The 20,088-nt window shown below is 43.0% G+C and overlaps 2 protein-coding genes across 2 annotated transcripts; both read right to left on the bottom strand.

The window, feature by feature from the left end:
• Window positions 1-405: 405 nt before the first annotated feature.
• Window positions 406-3,958, bottom strand: LOC115817539 (leucine-rich repeat-containing protein 14). The gene is made up of 3 exons (XM_030780864.1): window positions 3,681-3,958; window positions 2,106-2,969; window positions 406-985 (listed from the first exon to the last, which is right to left on the bottom strand). Exons 1-3 carry the CDS (start codon window positions 3,956-3,958, stop codon window positions 406-408), a joined length of 1,722 nt encoding a protein of 573 aa, XP_030636724.1.
• Window positions 3,959-11,419: 7,461 nt separating this feature from the next.
• On the bottom strand, window positions 11,420-19,838 carry maf1b (MAF1 homolog, negative regulator of RNA polymerase III b). The gene is made up of 8 exons (XM_030779793.1): window positions 19,260-19,838; window positions 18,432-18,516; window positions 15,044-15,175; window positions 14,472-14,634; window positions 13,891-14,012; window positions 13,535-13,654; window positions 13,216-13,311; window positions 11,420-13,088 (listed from the first exon to the last, which is right to left on the bottom strand). Exons 2-8 carry the CDS (start codon window positions 18,512-18,514, stop codon window positions 13,064-13,066), a joined length of 741 nt encoding a protein of 246 aa, XP_030635653.1. The 5' UTR covers window positions 18,515-18,516; window positions 19,260-19,838; the 3' UTR covers window positions 11,420-13,063.
• Window positions 19,839-20,088: the final 250 nt, after the last annotated feature.

Below are 20,088 nucleotides of genomic sequence, written 5' to 3'. Positions count from 1 at the left end.
TAAAAAGTCACAGACATGGAGGGGACATTTGGCACTGTGGGGACAGTCAGGCACTTCTTATAATGGATTGTAATGGTGAGAGCACTCAAAGCACTTTGTCCCCGAACAGATCCTCACTAAGACACCGCCCAGTGCACCACAGAGCCGGCTGTAGAGGTCTGAAGTCTGGAGATGGTTTCTGCCCTCGTTTCAAAATCAGTGACTTGGTTTTTTTGGTTTGTTTGTTTGGTTTTTTTCCTGGGAATATGTGATCTTTAGACAGTTCTAAGACCAGGTTTTGGTTGAAAACCAGTAAGACTTGACCAGAGTTTCAGGAGTATAGGTGAGAAACCCTGAGGTAAAGCTTCTCTTATTCAGTGCCATCATCTAAAAAACTGCATTACAACTCCTTTAAACACACACACACTAATCATCCAGAATCAGGTCTGTGTTATAATTGAGTAGGTCAGAGGTCAAAGTAAGGTCATGCGTGCGTCCTCGTAAAGCCAACGCTTCTTCCAGAAGCATCAGCGTGGACTTTCTGACCTCAGGGTCCTCCATCAGAGGCCAGTCCAACAGCTGAGCGCTGGACGGCACGGGAGGTAAACCCGGCTCATACTCCTCCAGGGGGTTTGGGTAGAGCAGGAGACGCAACGAAGGGATTCCCGCTGCCACCCTGCCCAGAGAAAGCACTGCCATCTGGGAGAGAGGGTTCAGGGAAAGTCTGAGGCTCCGTAAGGCCCGACAGCAACCCAGAGAAGGCAGCAGGGCGCCCAGGGATTCGTCCGACAGGCCGCAGCCGCACAGGGAGAGCTGGGTCAAGGTGCCCTCAGCCTGGGAGAGCAGACGGCGCAGAGAGGGCAAGGAGGCCTCGTCCAGCTTGTTCTCACTCAGGTCCAGCTCCTGCAGGGAGGAGGCGTGCGGGCTGCAGGAGAGATAGGCCAGGTCGGCCGGGGTCAGGCTCAGGTAAGGCAGCTCCAGCACCTCCAGAGGCTGAGAGAGAGAACTGTAAGAAGGAAAGAGAGGGGGGGGGGGAAGAGAGAGATGAACAGTTAGTTAGACCGCTGGGTAGGACAATTACAAGAACTTAACACAAATATATATATGTATAATAGCACCTATCTGTGCTGAGTAGCATATGTAATGCAGTTATTTATGAACAAGCAGAAGTGTGTCGGTGTGAATCTCAGTCTGTATGCACCTGTGTGTGTGTGTCTGTTCACAGTAGAGCAGGAAGTGTAGTTGACTACAGTTATTGTGAGAGCGTGTGTTTATTGTTCTTACCTGATCACTACACATAAGTGTACATACGTGTGTGTGTGTGTGTGTGTGTGTGTGTGTGTTAGGGGTTGCATAGAGTACTCGAGCATTCGAATACTCGAGCAGTTACATCAATTCTCAAGTTTCTACATTATCGTTGAGTACTCAGTGGTGACAGCATAAAAGGGTGAATCGATTGTTTGTTTGCTTTATTATTGTATTTCACTGTGCAAATTTTCTTTCCCAACTGTCGTTGTGATGAAATAAACGTGCAACATGTGAGTTGTGAGTTGTGGACGGATTTCTCAAGGATGGCTCTAACATCGAGTCTGTCATATAATGAACTAGGCTACTAACAGAGCTAAACAAATTAATGTTGTTAAAAAGTAGACACAAGCAAATATGACTAATTTCATTTTTAAGTCGGTTAGGCTTACTAACGATGACCAGGCAAAAAACCAGCCACTATATCTAAACACAATAAGAACATTTAACGGAGAAATAATTATACGTTTTCAAATTTACCCGGGTTTAATCCACTATAGTGTGCACAACACGCTTTGTTGACTGAACTTTCTATCTTGGGCGACTGTAGAATGTTGGTAACAATAACATTAAAATATCATCGGTATCATCCATACTTCACCACTTTGTAAAGTAAGACCAAGTGTTATCTTCATATCATATCGTTAATTTTATGCTTTGCCTTACGCACAGGGACCAACTGCATAATAGCTGCATAGTCTTTTCATTGATGCAGCCCCCACCCCACCCCGGCACTGAGTACTCGAGTTGTAAAATTATGCACTCGTGCAATCCCTAGTGTGTGTGTGTATGTGTGTTTGTGTGTGTGTGTGTGTGTGTACCTGAGCACCATCCGCAGGTGTCCTGGCAATCTCAGTGCCGTGAGGCTCAGTTTCCTAAGGCTCTTCAGTTTGCTAAGACCGTTACACATATCCTGCAGCGCCCCCTCCTGGCCGGGCTGAGCACGCTGCAAGTCCAGATTACAGTAATGCAATCTTAGTGAATGGAGCTGAGGGAAACGGGCTAACACTGGCAGCAGCAGGGCCAGGCCCTCAACCCCCAGGCTTGAATAACGAATGTCCAGACCCAGAAGCCCCTCTTCAGGCAGGAGGCTCAGCAGAGAGGCTATAGAAGCAGCCTGGAGTTCCTCCACACGGAGATACCGGCAGTGGAGCTTAAGGGGGCCAGGGGTGCTAAGCGCCACCCGAACACGCTCCCAAGAGCGGGCGTTGACGAACAGGTCGGCCCTGACGCTCACCAGTGTCACCTGCTCCCAGTCTTGGTCTGAAGGAGAGACATTTGGAGAGCTACCGGTCTTCGCCTCTGACAAAGCCTTCCTCCTCTGCAGCTCCATCCTCCTCCTCACCCCTTTTATCAGGTCGCTGTCTGCTCGGATCACTCCCTCGCACCCCGAGAACTCCTCTCCTCCTCCGTCACTCTTGCAATCCATCTTCTCTTCTTCGACCTCTCCGTTGGCCTCTTGGCCCCATCCACGTTTCACCACTCCGTCTCTCCTCTCTCTTTCCAACTGCAAGCCTCTCTTTCTTTCACGCTCAACTTCTCTCCTGCGGCTCCTGGGAGCCCCAGCTCTGGCCTGCAGCACTGTGGAGCAGAGGGCCACAGTCAGCGACCAGCCACCCATGGAGTCCTCCAATTTACCGTCTTCACACTGCAACCCACACAGGTCCAACAGCTGCAGGCCGCACCTGAGACACACACACACACACACACACACATGCACAGAGAGGGAGAGAGAGAGAGGGAGAGAGAGAGAGAAGCGTTTTGAAAAAATTTCTATGGAAACATTCATTAAATTAAGAAAACCAATAATATACCATGATAACCAAAGACTCAAAGATAAATGTGGGCTGGAAAGCAAAGCATCACTGAGGAGAGGGAGAAACAGGGTAAGGAGGAGCAAAGGTGAGGAGGGGAGAGAGAAGGGTGGGCAGGAGATGTGGAAAAGAAAAGAAAATAGGGGTGTTCAAAAAGAAATTAATATATATTTTTTCTTTTGTTTGTTTGCAGACCATGAAAAGCAAAGTCATTCACTTTCAGGACAGTAAGTTATATGTTGTGTTTTAAGAGACGTACCAACTCGTATAATAATAGCAGTCAAGCATTTTGTCACCATCTATATAGTGGCGCTAACTGACGACCCTATGCCCCGGTTAAGCGCACACATCAATCATATCCACTATATTTATAGTCTACCATACATCATTCGATGGCAGCCAGGTTTGCCAGGCGAAAGCGATACTTGTTATTGCAATAATAAAGCTGAATTCTGTACATAACATTGCACTGCCCTGACCTTATTGGCTTTTGTCACCGACTCTAATAGGGATCGCGACAACAATTCAAGCGTATCAAACATAACTCGTGATGCGTCCCTTCATAACAATTAAATCATTTACCTCTTGTCACCCAGCCCACGCACGAGAGCCAGGAAAAGTGCCTGGACACACAAGCGGTTTGGGGGTCTCTGGCCAAGTTTTCTCTTGCCCCCTACTCTCAATGTCCTCTCGGGCCATCTTTGCACCAGTTCTCCGACAGCTAGCGGTCGACAGTAGGTGAAAGCTGCTTCCAAGAGCGGTCGATACAGCTCTCTCGGTACACAACTCAGCCAACATGAGGACGTACTGTGGTCACTTACAACCTCCCGTGCACACAGGTTTACCAGGGAGTGTACCATCTTAGCTTGTAAACGCTGTTACTGAAAACATGACAAACAATGAAATCAGTCACTATAGTAGAAAATCATCCAACAAAGTTCAACAGGTGCTGATAAAAGAGGTACTGGCTTACATACCTGTTTCCTCCGTGTATCCCACGACGAATCCTCGCAGACACTGAAAGTTAACGTAGTTAGCTTGCTAACGTCAAATGTTCTCCATAACGCAAAGCTGACTAAATCTTGAAGCGAAGCCAAGACGTGGCAGTAACCCGAAACGTCGCGGTTGTTTTAATTATCTTGTAAAACTAAAAAAAGACTTTAATATGGTCAAACGATCTACATTACACTGATAAATTGTCAAAGACTGCCCGGTGGGGACACGCGAAGCCACCGTAAGAAGGATGAGATACCCCTAGCATCTAAATCGCATAAATTACACAGTTAACTGGCTGTCAATTTCAGACTGTAACCTATCATATCAGTCCTCTAATTGAAACATTTTTCGATGTTACATCCAGCTAAGTTGTAGAAATACAGGCATTCTGCTCTTATGATATCGCTCGCTGTTTGTAAATATACTCCGATGCTTCTTGATGACGCCGATAAAATGCGTCAAACTGTCATCAGTTGGTAGGAGTGACAATTTGCTGCCGTACTAAACGGCTGTTCATACGAGACCTGAACTATGTGAACTGATTGTGTCAGCAAGAGTTCTCAACATCCCATCCGCCGACCTACAGATTTAACCGTTCCTAATGTTCCACTCGTTCTGAAAGTTCAACAAATCGATTGCCTAACAGGTGCTGTGATTTTTGCATTCCCGTCGTACTGAAGACCAGGTGCTCAAAGAATTTGTGAAATTCTGTCAGTGGCAAAACACCGTCCTTCATTCATCACCCTCTGTCGTCATGCTCTGTCCCCTTCGTACTGCGCCTCCGTTATTGACAACCGTAAACATGTTTTCTTAGTAGCCTAGTAGTCTACTGAGAAAATGCCACTCGGTCTGTCTCCGGCAGAGAAAGTTTATAGAACAAATCTGAAAGGCGCAACAGAGTGATAAACATTGTTTCGGATTTTACCGTCAGAGCATTAACTTCTCGACTTAATACCCCTCAAAATCTGGACCAGCTGCGCTTGTGCTCCACCCTCCACTTAGGTCACATCACAAGATCTTTTAGTGGGTCTAATTTAAAACACTGCTGCATTTATAAACGACAATTTGCTATTGGCCAGGGTCAGTATGTAGGCCATGCTTTTAGAGTTGTAAAATAAAAAGTACTCAATGATTGGAATTAAAAATATCAGACAGCAACGAGACCCAAATTCCAGGCCTTTGCCTCCAGTAAAATGCGGTCTGTGCCAGCCTAACTGCCTGTGCCTAATTGATGGGTACACATGGATGTCGGCTGAAGTGTGACCACACTGTCACACACGTGATGAATATGAGAACTGCATATCCAGATTCCAGTCTGAAGGTTATCCTCTCTGTTAATCCCGGCGCAAACAAGGAGACGTCAACGGGTTTAACCTTAAAAAGTCATTGCCATTGAGGATCATTATATCCAGGAGGTTATTTTCGGCTAATATTAAGAAAAAACACTTTTAACCAGACAAAATTGCAATTGGATTATGACAAATGGTTTCGCGCATCTGTTGTTTTCAAGTCTGATTAGACAGGGTTAGTTTAAGGTTAGTTTTGAAGTCAATAAAACGGTAAAATATGCATCATGTTTGTTTGTTTGTTTGTTTGTTTTCCCCTGCGACAGCTATTGTTGCGTGGTTTTTGTGGAACAGGAGTTGACGCTAAGGCAAAGATATGTAGGCCTATAGCGAGAAATGAGAAGGGCTGCAGGAAAAACGCATGATAAGGGAGAAAATCCTTCGAAATAAATAAAATTGTTTTTTGAAAAAACTGTGTTTTGAGCTGAATTTCCCCTAAATCTCCAAAAACGAATACACATGAGTGGAAATGGTGGTTAACTTGGTTTTGAGCGGACCAAACCAGAGAAATAACTCATTGCCAAAACGATCCTCCACATAAACACTTCTGTTTCCATAAAAATATCTCTTATCAGACGTATTCTGTAAGATTTCTGACATTCTGATGAGATTTCCGTCTGTTAGGCATATTCCTGCGTTGGCGAATGCTGTCGGAAACATTTTGGAATAAACGCATCAAACGTAAGACGTATGTGTTATTCTACACTCACTCTCACTCATTATCTAAGCCGCTTATCCTGATTAGGGTCGCGGGGGGTGGTGGAGCCTATCCCACCGCTCATAAGGCGAAAGGTGGGGAAACACCCTGGACGGGTCGCCAGTCCATCGCAGGGCAGACACACAGTAATACTAATATAATGTTACCTCGCCTAGACCAGTAGAAAGGTATCAACTTAAGATTTAAACAAGAGAAACAACTCACTGGGGAGATGGTCATGCATGCCAACACTTCAGTTTCATTAAAAAAATTCTGTTATAAGGTGTATTCTGTAAATTTCGCTGATTTTTTTTTAACCGTTTGATAGCCTACTTGTTGAGTAGGCTATATATTTCCTACTAAAGATGAAAGAGAGTAATTTTCGAAGATGGGAGGGTAGGCCTGCTGTTTCCAGTATAATATGAATAGACAGAGACATCAACAACGTCTGTAAATTTTATGCTAATCGTTTGCCAGCTGTATTCAGGCTTTACACTACCAGTCGAGACATACTTCCAGTCAGTTTTCTGAAGCTTGTTTGGCCTATTTATGCGTTGCCGACTTTCTATCGTAAACATATTGGAATAAACGCATCAAAAATAGAACGGATGTGCTGCTAGGCTATAATGTTAATATCATTTTACCGCGAATACATTATTTCACATTTCTACCTTATTGATTGATTGATTGATTGATTGATTGATTGATTGATTGATTCATTCATTCATTCATTCATACGTAGGCCTATACTAAAAAATTAAAATGCAGTGTATGCTTAATGCGCAGCCTATTACAGGGGATCTTCTACCAGAACCTAAATGTCTCCATGAGATGTTAATTTGCAATATTGTACACGGAAAATCCCTTGCCCAGTCTGATCCTGACCATGAGGGGACCAGTCAAGTTGTTGGACAGCCACTGGCTGTTTGGATGCCATCAAGGCTGGGGGATTTGCCTACAGCTCATTATTATAATTCAGAGCAGCCCGAAGACTGCCTCCTCAAGGGGTTTCCCCATCCGCCACTCAGGAGACACGCTTGGTAGGACTCATCGGTGGAGTTTTCTCAGGTCCTCAGGTTTTCTCAACCTCTAAAACTTCCTGTACTACTAAAATCATTCATGCGGACAGATTCATCTAAAGCTAGGTTCGCACTGTCTGTCCAAATGCGATTTTTTGCATATCCGAACTGAATCCGATCTTCCTGACTGACTGCTCGCATTATAGCCTATAGGCTATTGCAAGTGATCGGATCCGATCTGTGTGTCCGGGTGGCTATAATCATTTCGGTCTTATCCACACTGGTTGCTATAGTAATGACATTGCGCCTGAAAGTAGAAGTAGCTGATATACACAAACTAAAGTGGAGGGTAATGAAATGGGCTTTGCTTATTTACGACATGGCAATGTGGAGCCGCGGCGCAAGTTTTATAAAAGTACTGAGATAGCGTCAGGGATGGTCAGAGGCTTTCGTGCAGTCGTTCCCCGCAATCACTGTCCAACGACCTACAACGGCTCATCAGTGGTTCCCACCGCTACCAAACTCGCATGTTTCCTGTGCATGTGATGTACACATGAACTTTACATGGCCTCAAAAGTCGCAAACGTCGCAAAACACTTGAAATCCGATCAGAGCAGTCCTAAACGGATTTGCAAAATGCGATTTGAATCGGTTTACAAACCACATACGAATGTGGTTTGAAACGGATTTGTAAAAATTGCATCTCATGTGATTTTTGGCTGTTCAGACTTGCTACGTATGATCGGATTCCTTTCGTATATGCATATAAATCGAATTTGGACTTACAGTGTGAACAAAGCCTAAAAGTGCGCCTTCATCTGTTCCGGATGTTTTGCCAATGGTAATATTTCCCTCTAAATACTCGTGATTCTAAAATATAACTGCCAATATTAATGCGCTCCTCACTATGAAAAAAATGGGAAAAGTTCAGTAGGAAACACCATCCTTGGCAGAACCGAATTTTCCGTGAGTGGCCATGAAGATGCCATGAAACAAGGACAAGGAGAGGTGGAGGGCAGAAAAATTACTGTGGTGGACACTACCGGCTAGGAACCAGGATGCTCCCCAGATGTTCCTCCCTGAATTCTGAGGAGGGCCTGCAACATTGTCTCCTGGGGCACACGCCACGGTCCACATGCCCTCCTCTTGACCCTTCCTGTTAGCCAAGACTGAGAGTAACCAGAAGGTAACAAGATGACTGGAGGACGTATCTTATGACAATATCTGGAGGCACGTCATACTCCTATTTACCAGAGCTGAGCTCCTAGGTCGAAGAGGTTTAGACAGACACTTTATGAAGAATAGGAAAGCTCTCCAAGCCCTAGTGAAGACAAAATGTGAGGGAAATTATCATGCCATCAGCCACCTAGAAAAGGCTGACCGCACAAGCGAAGGAGCTGGTGGTCAAGATTGATCAGATGGTGCTGGAAAATGGTGGCGAGTGTTTCCAAGTCTGTAAACATGACTACACAGAGCAGCTGACAAAAGCAACAAGCACAAAAGCAGACTGAGAGTGAGTCTGAACTCAATGAGGTCAGACGACACCTTTGGCTTCCTCCAGAGGAGCTAACAGAAGAGGCCTTTCCGATTTTGACGGAAGACAGAAGCCTTGGAATAAGGGATTTTGGAGGAGAACAACGGAAGGATGGTGGTGAGGCTGAACTGAGAGAAAAAAATGTGGAATTACAGAAAAATGGGGATCAGGAGAAAGAACCCCTGTTTAAGGAGCCAAAAAAAGGAGCAAAAGATTTCACAACTAAAGGACTAGCCTGAGCTCACCAAACAGAGGGCAAAAGCGTTTGAGGCTGGACAGAGAGTGGAATCAGAAGAATATTCTGGTTTAACTGAACACTGTGACGGCTTGAACCAGCCATTAGAGGGAGACACAAGGAGCTGTGAGGAGCTTCAGGATAGCGATGACGTGATGAAGAGAATAAACAACGAATAGAACAGAAGGGGAAAACCGAGCCAAAGCATGATGAAGACAAGGTCAAACAAGAGAAAATTATACTTTTGAAGAGTGAGAAGCTGAACAGTAAGGAACAGCTAGACCAATCAGATTGGATACAGGCGACAGTCGTGTCAGATAAAACTATTCAAAGTTCTCAAATCTGGGAAAACTTCAGGAACATTCCACATGATAGGCTGGCATACAGCTATCAAATTGGTGGTGAGTGAATATCATTAGCAATATTAAAATCTTTTCTTACCTCATCAAATTATTTTAGCAGTAAGCCAAACTGACATTTGACAAGAAATTTTTTGAAAGTGAAATTGTTTGAATCTTACAATAGCACACAGTAACTTCTATGTCTTTAGTCATCTTTTCGGTAATGGTAATAACTATCTAGACTAGTCGTCGCAGTGTTGGGTTTTCAGTTACAAAGATGTACTTTCCTGTTTTGTTCAGTTGTGGTTATCCAAGGGTGTGGCGGATCTGGGCATTTTTGCTGGGTGCATGTTATCCTTGTCTATCGAGCACCCTGGATTCCGACACTGGCTCTGCTGCTCTGGACCAATCTGACTTTAACTCATGGACGCGCCCTCCAATGGACTGTATCAGGGGGCGGGTTTATGCAAAAGACCACTCTCATTGAGGAACATCCATTAAGAAGGCATAGAAAGGCAGGAGACCAGGAGGATGCTGGTCTGTCTGACTGTGTTCATGTGAAGTCAGCTATTTCTGACGGAGGGCCAGCGGAGCACAGTAACGCTGATAAAGAAAGAGAGGATGGGAAGAAGATGGAGAGAGATAATGGAAAAGAAGCTGTAGACATGAGGACCATAAGCTCTGAGCATAAAGCTTACTCATGAGGAGGAGACACAGTATTCAATGATTATTTGACTTTAAGGGATAAGTCTCGGAAAAATACTGCGGAGAGAGAACAAGGGGGTCAGAGAAAGCCGGATGCTGAGATTTGATCATCGGATTTAGTATTAAGTAAATTTACCCCCAAAACACCACTTTCCAGAATGCATTGCTAATACACATGCTACATTGCTACATTTAACAGTTGCTGTTAATTACTAGTATCCATGTATTCATGATACACTTCTACCCCTACTGAATTAAATCAATTTGTTTAATTTATTGTCTAGAGGGGAAAACGTGGACGAATGGAAAACCTCATTCACAGAGGACGGTCCAGGTGTCATGATTCGTGAAGTGGAAGATTCCAGCTAGGATGCAGTCGTCACCCTTAGCCACATACCTATATATTCCTATGTAAATGTTTTTGTTTGTTTATTTCCTCCTTACTTGAGCATTGCATGCTCTGGACCTTTCACATGTATTTCACCTGCCTTTTTGGGACTGCAGTATGAGAGAGAGAGAGATGGCAGCTTACTTATTTCATGGAAAAATAACATATATTGTGGACGTAAGCGGTACATAGTTGGGGGGGGGGGGGGGGGGGGTGCTCCTCATACTTTGTAATCACTCCGTCTGGGGCTTAAGTATAATCCATGATATGTTGACTTATTCTTATATGTTGAGTTTTCTTTCAGGATCATATTGATTGTTACCATTAACCTCATGCACATGTTTTATAAGACTAACAGACTTTTTTGTATTCTTCAAACTTTTCCTAAAGAAAATATCTTTAGGAAAATATTTTTCGATTTCTAAACATTTAATCTTCCTTTTTCAGTTCACGAATACATCCGGTATAACCTTGATAAACCTATGCGGAACAAAATCGAAATCAAATTCTGTTGAAAACAGAGAGAAAGAGAGAGACTGGGGGAGAGAGGGTAGTGCAGCCCTAAAACCATATTCAACTTTCAGACAACAAATTCAGAAAATAAATAAATACATAAATAAACATGGCAGTGGACGGTTTCTCTGTTTTGCTCAGTTGACTGTTGTTTTTAGCACAAACTTTGTTGACATCTACTGGTGGATGAAAACTAGCTGCAAACATAAGTGAACAATGATCTACATTGACAATGTGATATGAAGTTGTTTTCACTGTGTTTGTTATACGTTTGTTTTTCTTTTAGGATCACATTGTTACCATTAACCTCATGAACATTTTTTATGAAGACTAACAGACTTTTTTGTTTCGCTCAAACTGAAATTGTATCTTCCAGAACATGTTTTTTCTAAACATTTAATATTCCTTTTTAAGTTTATAAATATGTCCAGTATATCAATAGATATATAAATTAATAAATGTGGACTAAAAATTAATATCAAACTTTGTTGAAAACACACAGAACAGAAACCATGCTTCTTCTCAAACACACACAAAAAACTTTATTCATCAAAAGGGTTCACACAACAACAACAACAACAACAACAACAACAACAATGTAAATAAAAACAAGGCTTTTGAGAACAGAGGGTAGGTCCCTAAAATAGAGAGAGAGAGGAAGAGAGAGAAAGGAGGGATGCTGTACATCCTACTCCATTCTGAAATGTTTTAAGAAAAACAAACTGTGAACACACAGAAATATGCACAAACATCATCTTGAACTCTTCAAACCCATCGTTAAGCGAGTGAACGAGTCATAAAAACGGGGTAATGCTTTGAGTGTAAATGAAACAAAAGAGACACAATGTGGCAGCCAACACTTCCTAACGTGGTTGTCTTACTTTCTGTGCGAGAGTTCAATCAAAGACAGTAAAATAGCCACTGTAAGTACAAACAGCTACTCTGTTACAAGCCCTCACTAAATCTAAAATCAATCCCCAGGAATATGATAATTACAGAAAGTACAGAAGAGTTCTAACAATATCACACTCTTTGGGGGGAAAAATTAACAAGCAATAGCAATATTTCACAAACTTTAATTACACAGAAGTAGAGTTTTACTGCGGTGGGGTAAGAAAGGCTCAGCTGGATTATGAGGACATTCAAAGAAAAAAGATACCCGTTCACAGAGTCTGTTAAAACGAGGATGAGGAGAAGGTATCACTGGGCAAGGGAGAGTGGGGTATTGTTTAGCATGAGCACAGTATGCAAGCTGTGCTCAATCTTGACAGACAGAAATGTTAGCTGCAAAATCCAAGTTCTTTTATTGCTTTGCTCTGCCCGCTCTCTCTCTTACACATGCACCGCTAGAGCGTTCAGGCATGTTGACTCTACTCAGCGCTACCATAAAAGTATGATTCACACAACAACACTGAAAAAACAAAAAAACAAAAAAAAACTTAATCGCATTTAAAAACAAAAACACACCATACACAACAAATTCACAGATGTAAATTAAGTTCTGTATGGTTACCTATACCAGTGTGGAACCATACAAACACTCTCAGACTTAAATTAACACTAGTGAATTTGCTGCGTAAAACTGGAAGATAGGGAGCAAATAAAAACGCTCAGTTCAGCAGTCCACCAATCACAGTGGCTCTTCTTGTCCTGCCCACACAACAGTTCATCAGTGCATGATTGGATGCTTCTTTTGTTTGCTGGTATTGGAGAATGTTGCCTTGGAGAACACAGAGTCCATTGTGACATCATAAGACAGAATGAGCCATAGGCACACTGTATTTCTGTAAAAAAAAAAAAATCTTTTCATCCTCATTTAAGTCTATGGAGAACCTCCAATCAGAATTCTTCACCGGTTTTGAAGAGGAGAGAAGGTTTTGCAGGACTCAGTAGCCTGTTGGCATTTTCGAAATGTCCACATGGAATCCATACTGTTTCACAGTTCAGCTGATCAAGGCTAAGAAACACGCTAACAAACAACAAATTCAATGGAAGGAAGTTGAGTCATTTTTTTTTTTTTTAGGATATTTTGTTGTTCTTCTTCTTCTTAAGCTGGCATCAAGGCGACGATAGAGTCAAACAAAACACAGATGGAAAGGGAGGCTGAAGAAAAGAATGTTGAAATGAAAAAATGTAGATGGAGACAGGGGTGAGGCCTGGGCTGATGTCCCTGAGACAGAAAGAGAGAGTGCTAGACACACAGAGCTCTGGGGTACCTGAAAGAGAGAGAGAGAGAGAAACCCAATCAGTCGGGATGCCATTCCGGATCAGGACACTGCTGTCTGTGTGTGTGTGTGTGTGTGTGTGTGTCTGTGTGTGTGTGCGTGTGTGCGTGGGCCCTACCTGTCCTCTGTAAAACCATCCACCTCCTCCTCATCATCATCCAACTCCATGTCCAGCTCGTTGTCAAGGCAACTGCGGCCGTAACCACTCAGCACGCTGCGAGGGAGAGAAGGCGTGACGAATGAGAAACAAATAAACACAATAAACACAACAAATAAATCATCCATCATGATATGCAAAACACTACAATCACATAGGTCCCAGCGTTCTGACCTCTGGGCTGACTGGTTTGCCCTCAGGCTACATATACACATATATATATATGTGTGTGTGTGTGTGTGTAGGGGGGAGACAGAGAGAGAGAAGAGTTAACACTGACCTGACGGAGCGGCAGGTGAAGAAAACAATACGTTTGAGTTTCTTGTTGTAAAAGAAATAGTTAAAGGACCACAGACTTCCCTCCTCACCAAATGGATCTGAGTCAAGATCTGGATTGTAGCTGTATAAATAACAACAAACACAAGTCTGATTTTGTACAAAAGCAACCAACTTGTTTACTATGAAAAACCCTTCGAGTCACACACTCAGACATCCAACAGACATCACAACCTCTCTGCTTAATCAGTAAGCACAGTATTGACAAAGTCAAACACTACAACTTGTCCCCAGTCTTACAGTCAGGAAAGGAAAACAAACCTGACAGTTTTGACTTGGTATGCAGTACATCACACTCACCTGTAGATGTCGCAGTTCTGCAAGTTGATCTCCTGGTCAATGGCGTTCCACAGGTCAGGCCCCAAAGTGTTAAACTCTTCGCCCACAGCAGAGTACAGACTGCTGTTCACTGCATTAGCCACCTGGGGGCGCCAAGGTGCAGATACCAGATTAACATACGCAAACACACACACAGACTCAAGCCAACAGCACTGCTCTAATTTGAGTGATGAGATTAGATACATTTTTACTGGACAGTATTGACCAACAGGATCCTGTTTCCAACTGACAGTTCCACCCCTGTAACGTCATTACGAGGTGGAGCGACTGATACGCAAACAAATCTCCAGTAACCAAAATCAATATTTTATGTCCAACCCCTGAGTTAGACAAAAATACATACAGATTAAAACTTCCTTCTGCTTTATTAAAGAAGTATCAAGGCAGAGATATCTTAACTACTGTATATTTTCATCTGATATTGCGTATATGGTACTGTGGTATACAGTGGTACATGTCGGCCTGAGGGACACAGAAGCTCTTGCGTGTGAAAGAGAGGGTATGGGAGTGAGGTGAAGACAGAGGCGGGCAGACCCACTGACCCAGTTCAGACTAGGCTCGCGGCTGAACTCGTGGGCCCTGGCGGCGCTGAAGTCATAGTCGGGCCGGAAAGACTCGTTCAGCGTGGTGATGAGGTAGAAGAGAGTCTTCCTGCAGCATTTATCGCTCAGTGGGTTTTCTCCATCTTCTCCACTCTTCCCAAGCCTGAGAGAGAGAGAGAAAGACAGAAAAGGCAAAATAGAAAGAAGAAAAACAGAAAGAGGGGGTTTAGTTTCATGTTACCAGAGGGGACTGAGATAGATTTGTGCTGAAAACAGTAACAGGGGAATGTTCTGTGTGTGTAAGGTGTGTGTGTGTGTGTGTGTATTCAAAGGATGAGACAGGGCGTGGCAGTGGACAAAGGTCAAACAGGGCGTGTGACATATGTCATAAGGTGTCATAAACGTCAAGTGAATGTCTGAGTGTGTGTCTATTGTGTTTTACTGGTTTAAAGATGCATGTGTGTGTTGTGTAAGACAGCATGTGAACATAGTGTCATTTGGACTTGTGAGTGTAAGTGTGTGGAAAGTGTAATACTGTATGCGTGCATGTGTGTGTCTGTGAGCAGACTCACAGGTTTGGGCTGGGGGCACTGCTGGACTGGGGAGGGGACAGAGCCTCCAGGATGTGTGGCTCTCCCTCCTGACAGAACTGCTTAAACATGTGTTTGTCATCTCCCGCCATCTTACACGAATAACTCTCAATCCTAAACACACACACACACACACACACAGACATACGGACATACGGACAGAGAAAGAGAGAGAGAGAAAGAGAGCGATGAAGTATTAATTTCCACCACTTGTTTTTATCTTCATTGTGTAAATGCAGTGAGCAGAAGCCTTCCTGTAACAATGAGACTAGTGACTGTCAAACACACACATTATCTCAAGGGTCAAAGTCATCTGGGGAGTGGTTTATCCTCATGGCGTATATATGTGTGTGTGTGTGTGTGAGAGAGAGAGAGAGAGAGAGCAGGTTGACGAGCGTGACCCAGGGAAAAAACCAAAACACTCATACATCAATTCCATACACGCTTTGCAGACGAAGTCAAAACAATGCACAGAGTAAAAACTGGACAAAGATTCTCAGCTCTGCTCTGTGTTCAGACGAAATCAAACCGGGGGACCGGCTATAAAAAGGGTGGAGAAAGTGATTAAAAAAAAAAACCCATCCTGTAATCTTCAGTTGCCACTCACTTCTCCTTTTTTTAAATTCCTCTCAGCTACTCCGTTCCATTTAGATATCTCAATGTGTACAAACGACCTAGCACACTCAGTACTCAACTCCTCAACTCCTAAAATAAACAGCTCCGCTTAATCTGTAGCACCGCAGCTCACTGTCAGAAGCGCTCTTACTTTTCTTTATGTTTTAGCACGTTTCAGCATGTGCTTTATATTTTAGCATGTTTCCTCAGGCCAACACTTAGCCTGGTCTCAACACGAAAAATATTGAGAAACATACTTAAACTTTGCCTATAACATTACGTAACGGCCCTGAAATAAAGCAAATACACACCCCCAAAAGTATAACGGATCATCTGAGTCTGAATGTTGAGACAAAAAACAAATAAACCTTTCCCTGCTCACAGCCACTCTAACAAACAAACAAACAGCACAACACCAAGATGTCCTTTAGGGTTAGAGGGCCCTGGTTTCTTTTTCTTTTTTACACTTTCAGTGTGTTGTTTTTAAGTCCTCCTTTTGGAAGTATGGCAAAAATGTCATTAGTGTGGGGGAGGGGACAGGAGAAGGGGCGGGGGAGAGGGGTCTGTGTGTGTGTGTGTGTGTCTGTGTGTGTGCTTATCTTTAGGCCTCCAGGGTTATGTAAGAACAGCAGTTGTGCAATATCGGTCTTTGGCATTGGAAGACATAGAGTAGATGGGGTTATTTATAAGGCAAGGGTAAAGCAGTGTGTGTGTGTGTGTGTGTGTGTGTGCGTAGAGACGGGTCATATGATAAAGAACACCGTGGCCCACTTTCCATAAACAGCCTTACAGACAGAAACCAGTGGATAAACTGGACCTAAAACCCCCACATGTACTATGTGTCTTGGGTAAAATGTAAATGAAAGTGCAGAATTAAAGACAAACAAAAATCTGTCTGTGTGTGTGTAAATGCCAACGTGTGAATGAACGTAAGGGTGTGAAAGCTATTTTCAAAATGCTCAATGAGAAAAGCACATAAACAAATAAACTCGCATCTTCACACAGGACAGACTTACTGTCTGACCCAGCCAACTGGATGCACATGGATTCTGTGTTCAACTTCACCTCTGTCCTTTCTGCTGGATGCAGAGGTTTGAGTCCTTCTGCCCAGTCAAAAATTAAACTCACTATACAAATGGCTCATACACCTGTTTACGAGGGTTTGTGCATTATCCCTAGAAGTAGGTAAATTGATAGGTCGCATGATCTACTGTATTTTTATTCCCGTTTGTTTCACATCTGCATTCTAAATGCTGTGTTCAGGAGTGTTTCTGTCACATGAAAAAAAAACATTTGTTGTTCTCTTGATCACTTTGTGCTAAGCCCTCTCTCTCTCTCACCCTCTGTCGTGACTGTTGCTGTTTTAATCTAGTGAGCGGGTTAAATGCCACTGAGCTTGGCAGCTTAAACAGAACTCAGCTGTGTTTGCGTGTGTGTGTGTGTGTGTGTATGAGTGCGAGAGACAGCGAGTGTGTGTTAGTGTATACATGTGCATGTGTATGTGTGTGCATATTTCTATTGGCGCTCAATCGCTGCATCCCTGAATAACTTTGTCGCTGTGTTAAAGGACACTGAGCCCTGCGTCACAGAGCAGCTCTGGGGTCGCCAAGGTGACGGCCAAGGGGGTGTGTAGCTCTGGAAAACTAAGCCCTTCTTCTTTACATAACATACATAGTAACAGTACAACACCGCCTACAACTCGCCATTACACCACAATCTGCTGCATAATTAACAAAAACAAACACACACAGACACACTTGCTGAGTAAGAACTGCTTTAAAAACGCAGCTTATGTCTAACGTAACGCCTGCCGACACAGTAATGTTCTGTCAGTGCGTATATTTCATCACTGACAATGAAAAGTGCAGGCAGCACTGGATACACTGTATCCAGTCAGCTTTCTGCTATTGCTGCAACTTCTTATCAGGTGTCTGGAAGGAACTTTGCACGTAGACACATTTGTGAGAACTGACGAGCGCGCGCACACACACACACACACGCTCACGCGCAAATGCCACGCCTGTCTGCTGTGTGTACGATCTGGTATGACGTTAAGCAGGCTTCACTGTTTGACCGAGTTGTGGTGAGGTTTCTGTGCTATTTTCTTGTTTCCAGGAAGTCTCCGGAAACACTTCTGTAAAGTGCAAGAAGGTGTCTAAGCGTGTTACTCATTATGCAGCTGCAAAATGAAAACAAACATGTTTATTTGTGTTCTATGTGCACGAGTTCCAGAATTTTCTTCTGCTAGCCTATATCTTTTTAAGCTTGTCCTGACAGGGCAGACACACCATGCTAATCAGGGTTTCTAAAATAGAACCTCCTCAGCCAATCAAAAGTACAAACAGTACTCACAAAACACTACCGAGAGACAGAGAGAGTAAGAGAGTGAGAGTGACAAAGAGAAAGAGAGAAAAGACTGACAGGATGTTTTAGATGCAAATAATCTGGTTCAGTGAGTACTTGTGAAAATGTTTCATGCCCCCCCGAAACATACCAAGTACAGCACAAAGTGCACTGTAAAAATAAACATACACAGAGCTAGTTCAAGTATACAGATTGACAAGGTACAGGCATACAAAACTCACATTCATGCTTTAGGTATATATTTCACCAAGATGTTTATTTAGATCGATAAATGATTTTAAAATGTTAAGGAGACATCGTGTGAGGAAAATAGGTAGTTTTGAAGTTGTTTTTGGTGTATGGGCTGAGCTGTATTTTGGCTCGGAATAAGGAACACTCTCTCGAGCTATACCTGCCAAGGATGTGAGAGTCTCCCGTTTCAACACATAGCCGCGAGCTCAGAGCCTCGAAACTTGAGTTCTCCAGAAGTTTCATTGCTGAAAGGAGAGGCACAGACATAAAATATTTATGAATATAATAAGGAAATTCGTTACAGCACGATTTGTTTTGGCTCTTTCTTTAATAAATCAAAATGGACTACAACGTCCAAGTTCCATTTGCTTCTACAGCCCAGTTCCACTTATCTTAAGAGCTAACATTTGAGAAATCCCACCTAGCACACACGGAAAAAGCCAGATAACTATTGGGTTACTTATTTACAAGGCAAGTTGTTCAAGGTCTTCTCCGTGATGTGTGTCACACAATCTACCTCCCGAAACTGATGCCCCACAATCATATGATATATGATGGAACCCACGATAAGTCCGTTCATTTGTAAACTGGCGATTAATTAAACAAAAATGAACAATACAGAGTTTAAATTGTGTCGTCTGGTTGACAGTGCAGTGTTAAATTACATGTTTTTGATTAGATAATGGTCACAAAGTGTAAAGAGAAACTGGCAAGAAAAATATTATCAAACGTTAACCTATATAAGCAGCGATAAGTTTATTCCCTCCCTGCCCCCACCCAAATCAGTTTCCTGGTTTGGAGTAGATATCGCTAACACTGGCTACAGTTAACATAAAAACAAACCGAACACATCTGACGCAGACATAAAGTTAATCGTGAACACCTAAAACACGATACAAGATTCATTTGGGTTACATTTAAGATAATTAACTTGGGTCGCCAAGTAAATATTAGCCAACTAGCTAGAGGGGCATCTCTCCCATCTTACCTCTTGGCTATTGTCCACTTGATCAAATAGAGATCCAAAAACGAAATCGCGAAGCAGCTTGGGGTTGCTGTACCTTTGCCTCAGACCTGCACGTACCAACTTTTCCCTTATCCCGATTTGGAGGAGAGGCCAAAAATGACTCTTTATGGGATTCTGCTGCTATTGAAAAACGACCTTTTCTCTTGTCGACAGCTACCGTAGCTAGCTAACTGCAGCGAGCAAATATTAAAATATTGGCAGGTTCAAAATTCAGTATCTTTCAAAATGACTCGGTCGAAACTGACATATTCTGCTTGCGATGGCGTTTATGGAAAAACTGCTTTTTCCAATTAAATGCGACATAAATTCCTGCGATTGTCTCCGACACTCCGACTGCAGCATCCCCCTAATTTGATCGATTTACGAACGACAAAAATAAGGCTTCTTGACGAGATCAGAGTCGCTTTAAGTTAGGCGACCTGATCAACAGGCGATTAAAGTTCTATATTGTGCTAAAATTATTTTAATTAGGATCACGATAATGCTCACTATTTTTGGCTAAGGTTCGTCAATGCAGGTTTAACCAGAAGCTTCAGCTAAATCGAAAACACTGTAACTGCCCCGCCTCCAGTATGTGGGGGGAAATATATTTATTGTCCATGACCACTCCTACTCTGCGCTAGTCTTAAACAAATCCTAGCCTTGATTGGTTAGGATATGTGTCTGTAAATTGTGTCATCAATTCTACTGGTGAAAATTGAGTGCCTTTTAAAAGACCTGAGAAATGTGATTGGCCAAAGCTATGACCATCCTCAAAGTTATTGTTTATGATTTTTTACAGCACTGTTTA

The sequence above is a fragment of the Chanos chanos genome, chromosome 7 (assembly GCF_902362185.1).
Source record: "Chanos chanos chromosome 7, fChaCha1.1, whole genome shotgun sequence".
Lineage (NCBI taxonomy): Eukaryota > Metazoa > Chordata > Actinopteri > Gonorynchiformes > Chanidae > Chanos > Chanos chanos.
Note: the sequence above shows the minus strand (reverse complement) of the source record. Positions and strands in the feature narration are given on the sequence as shown.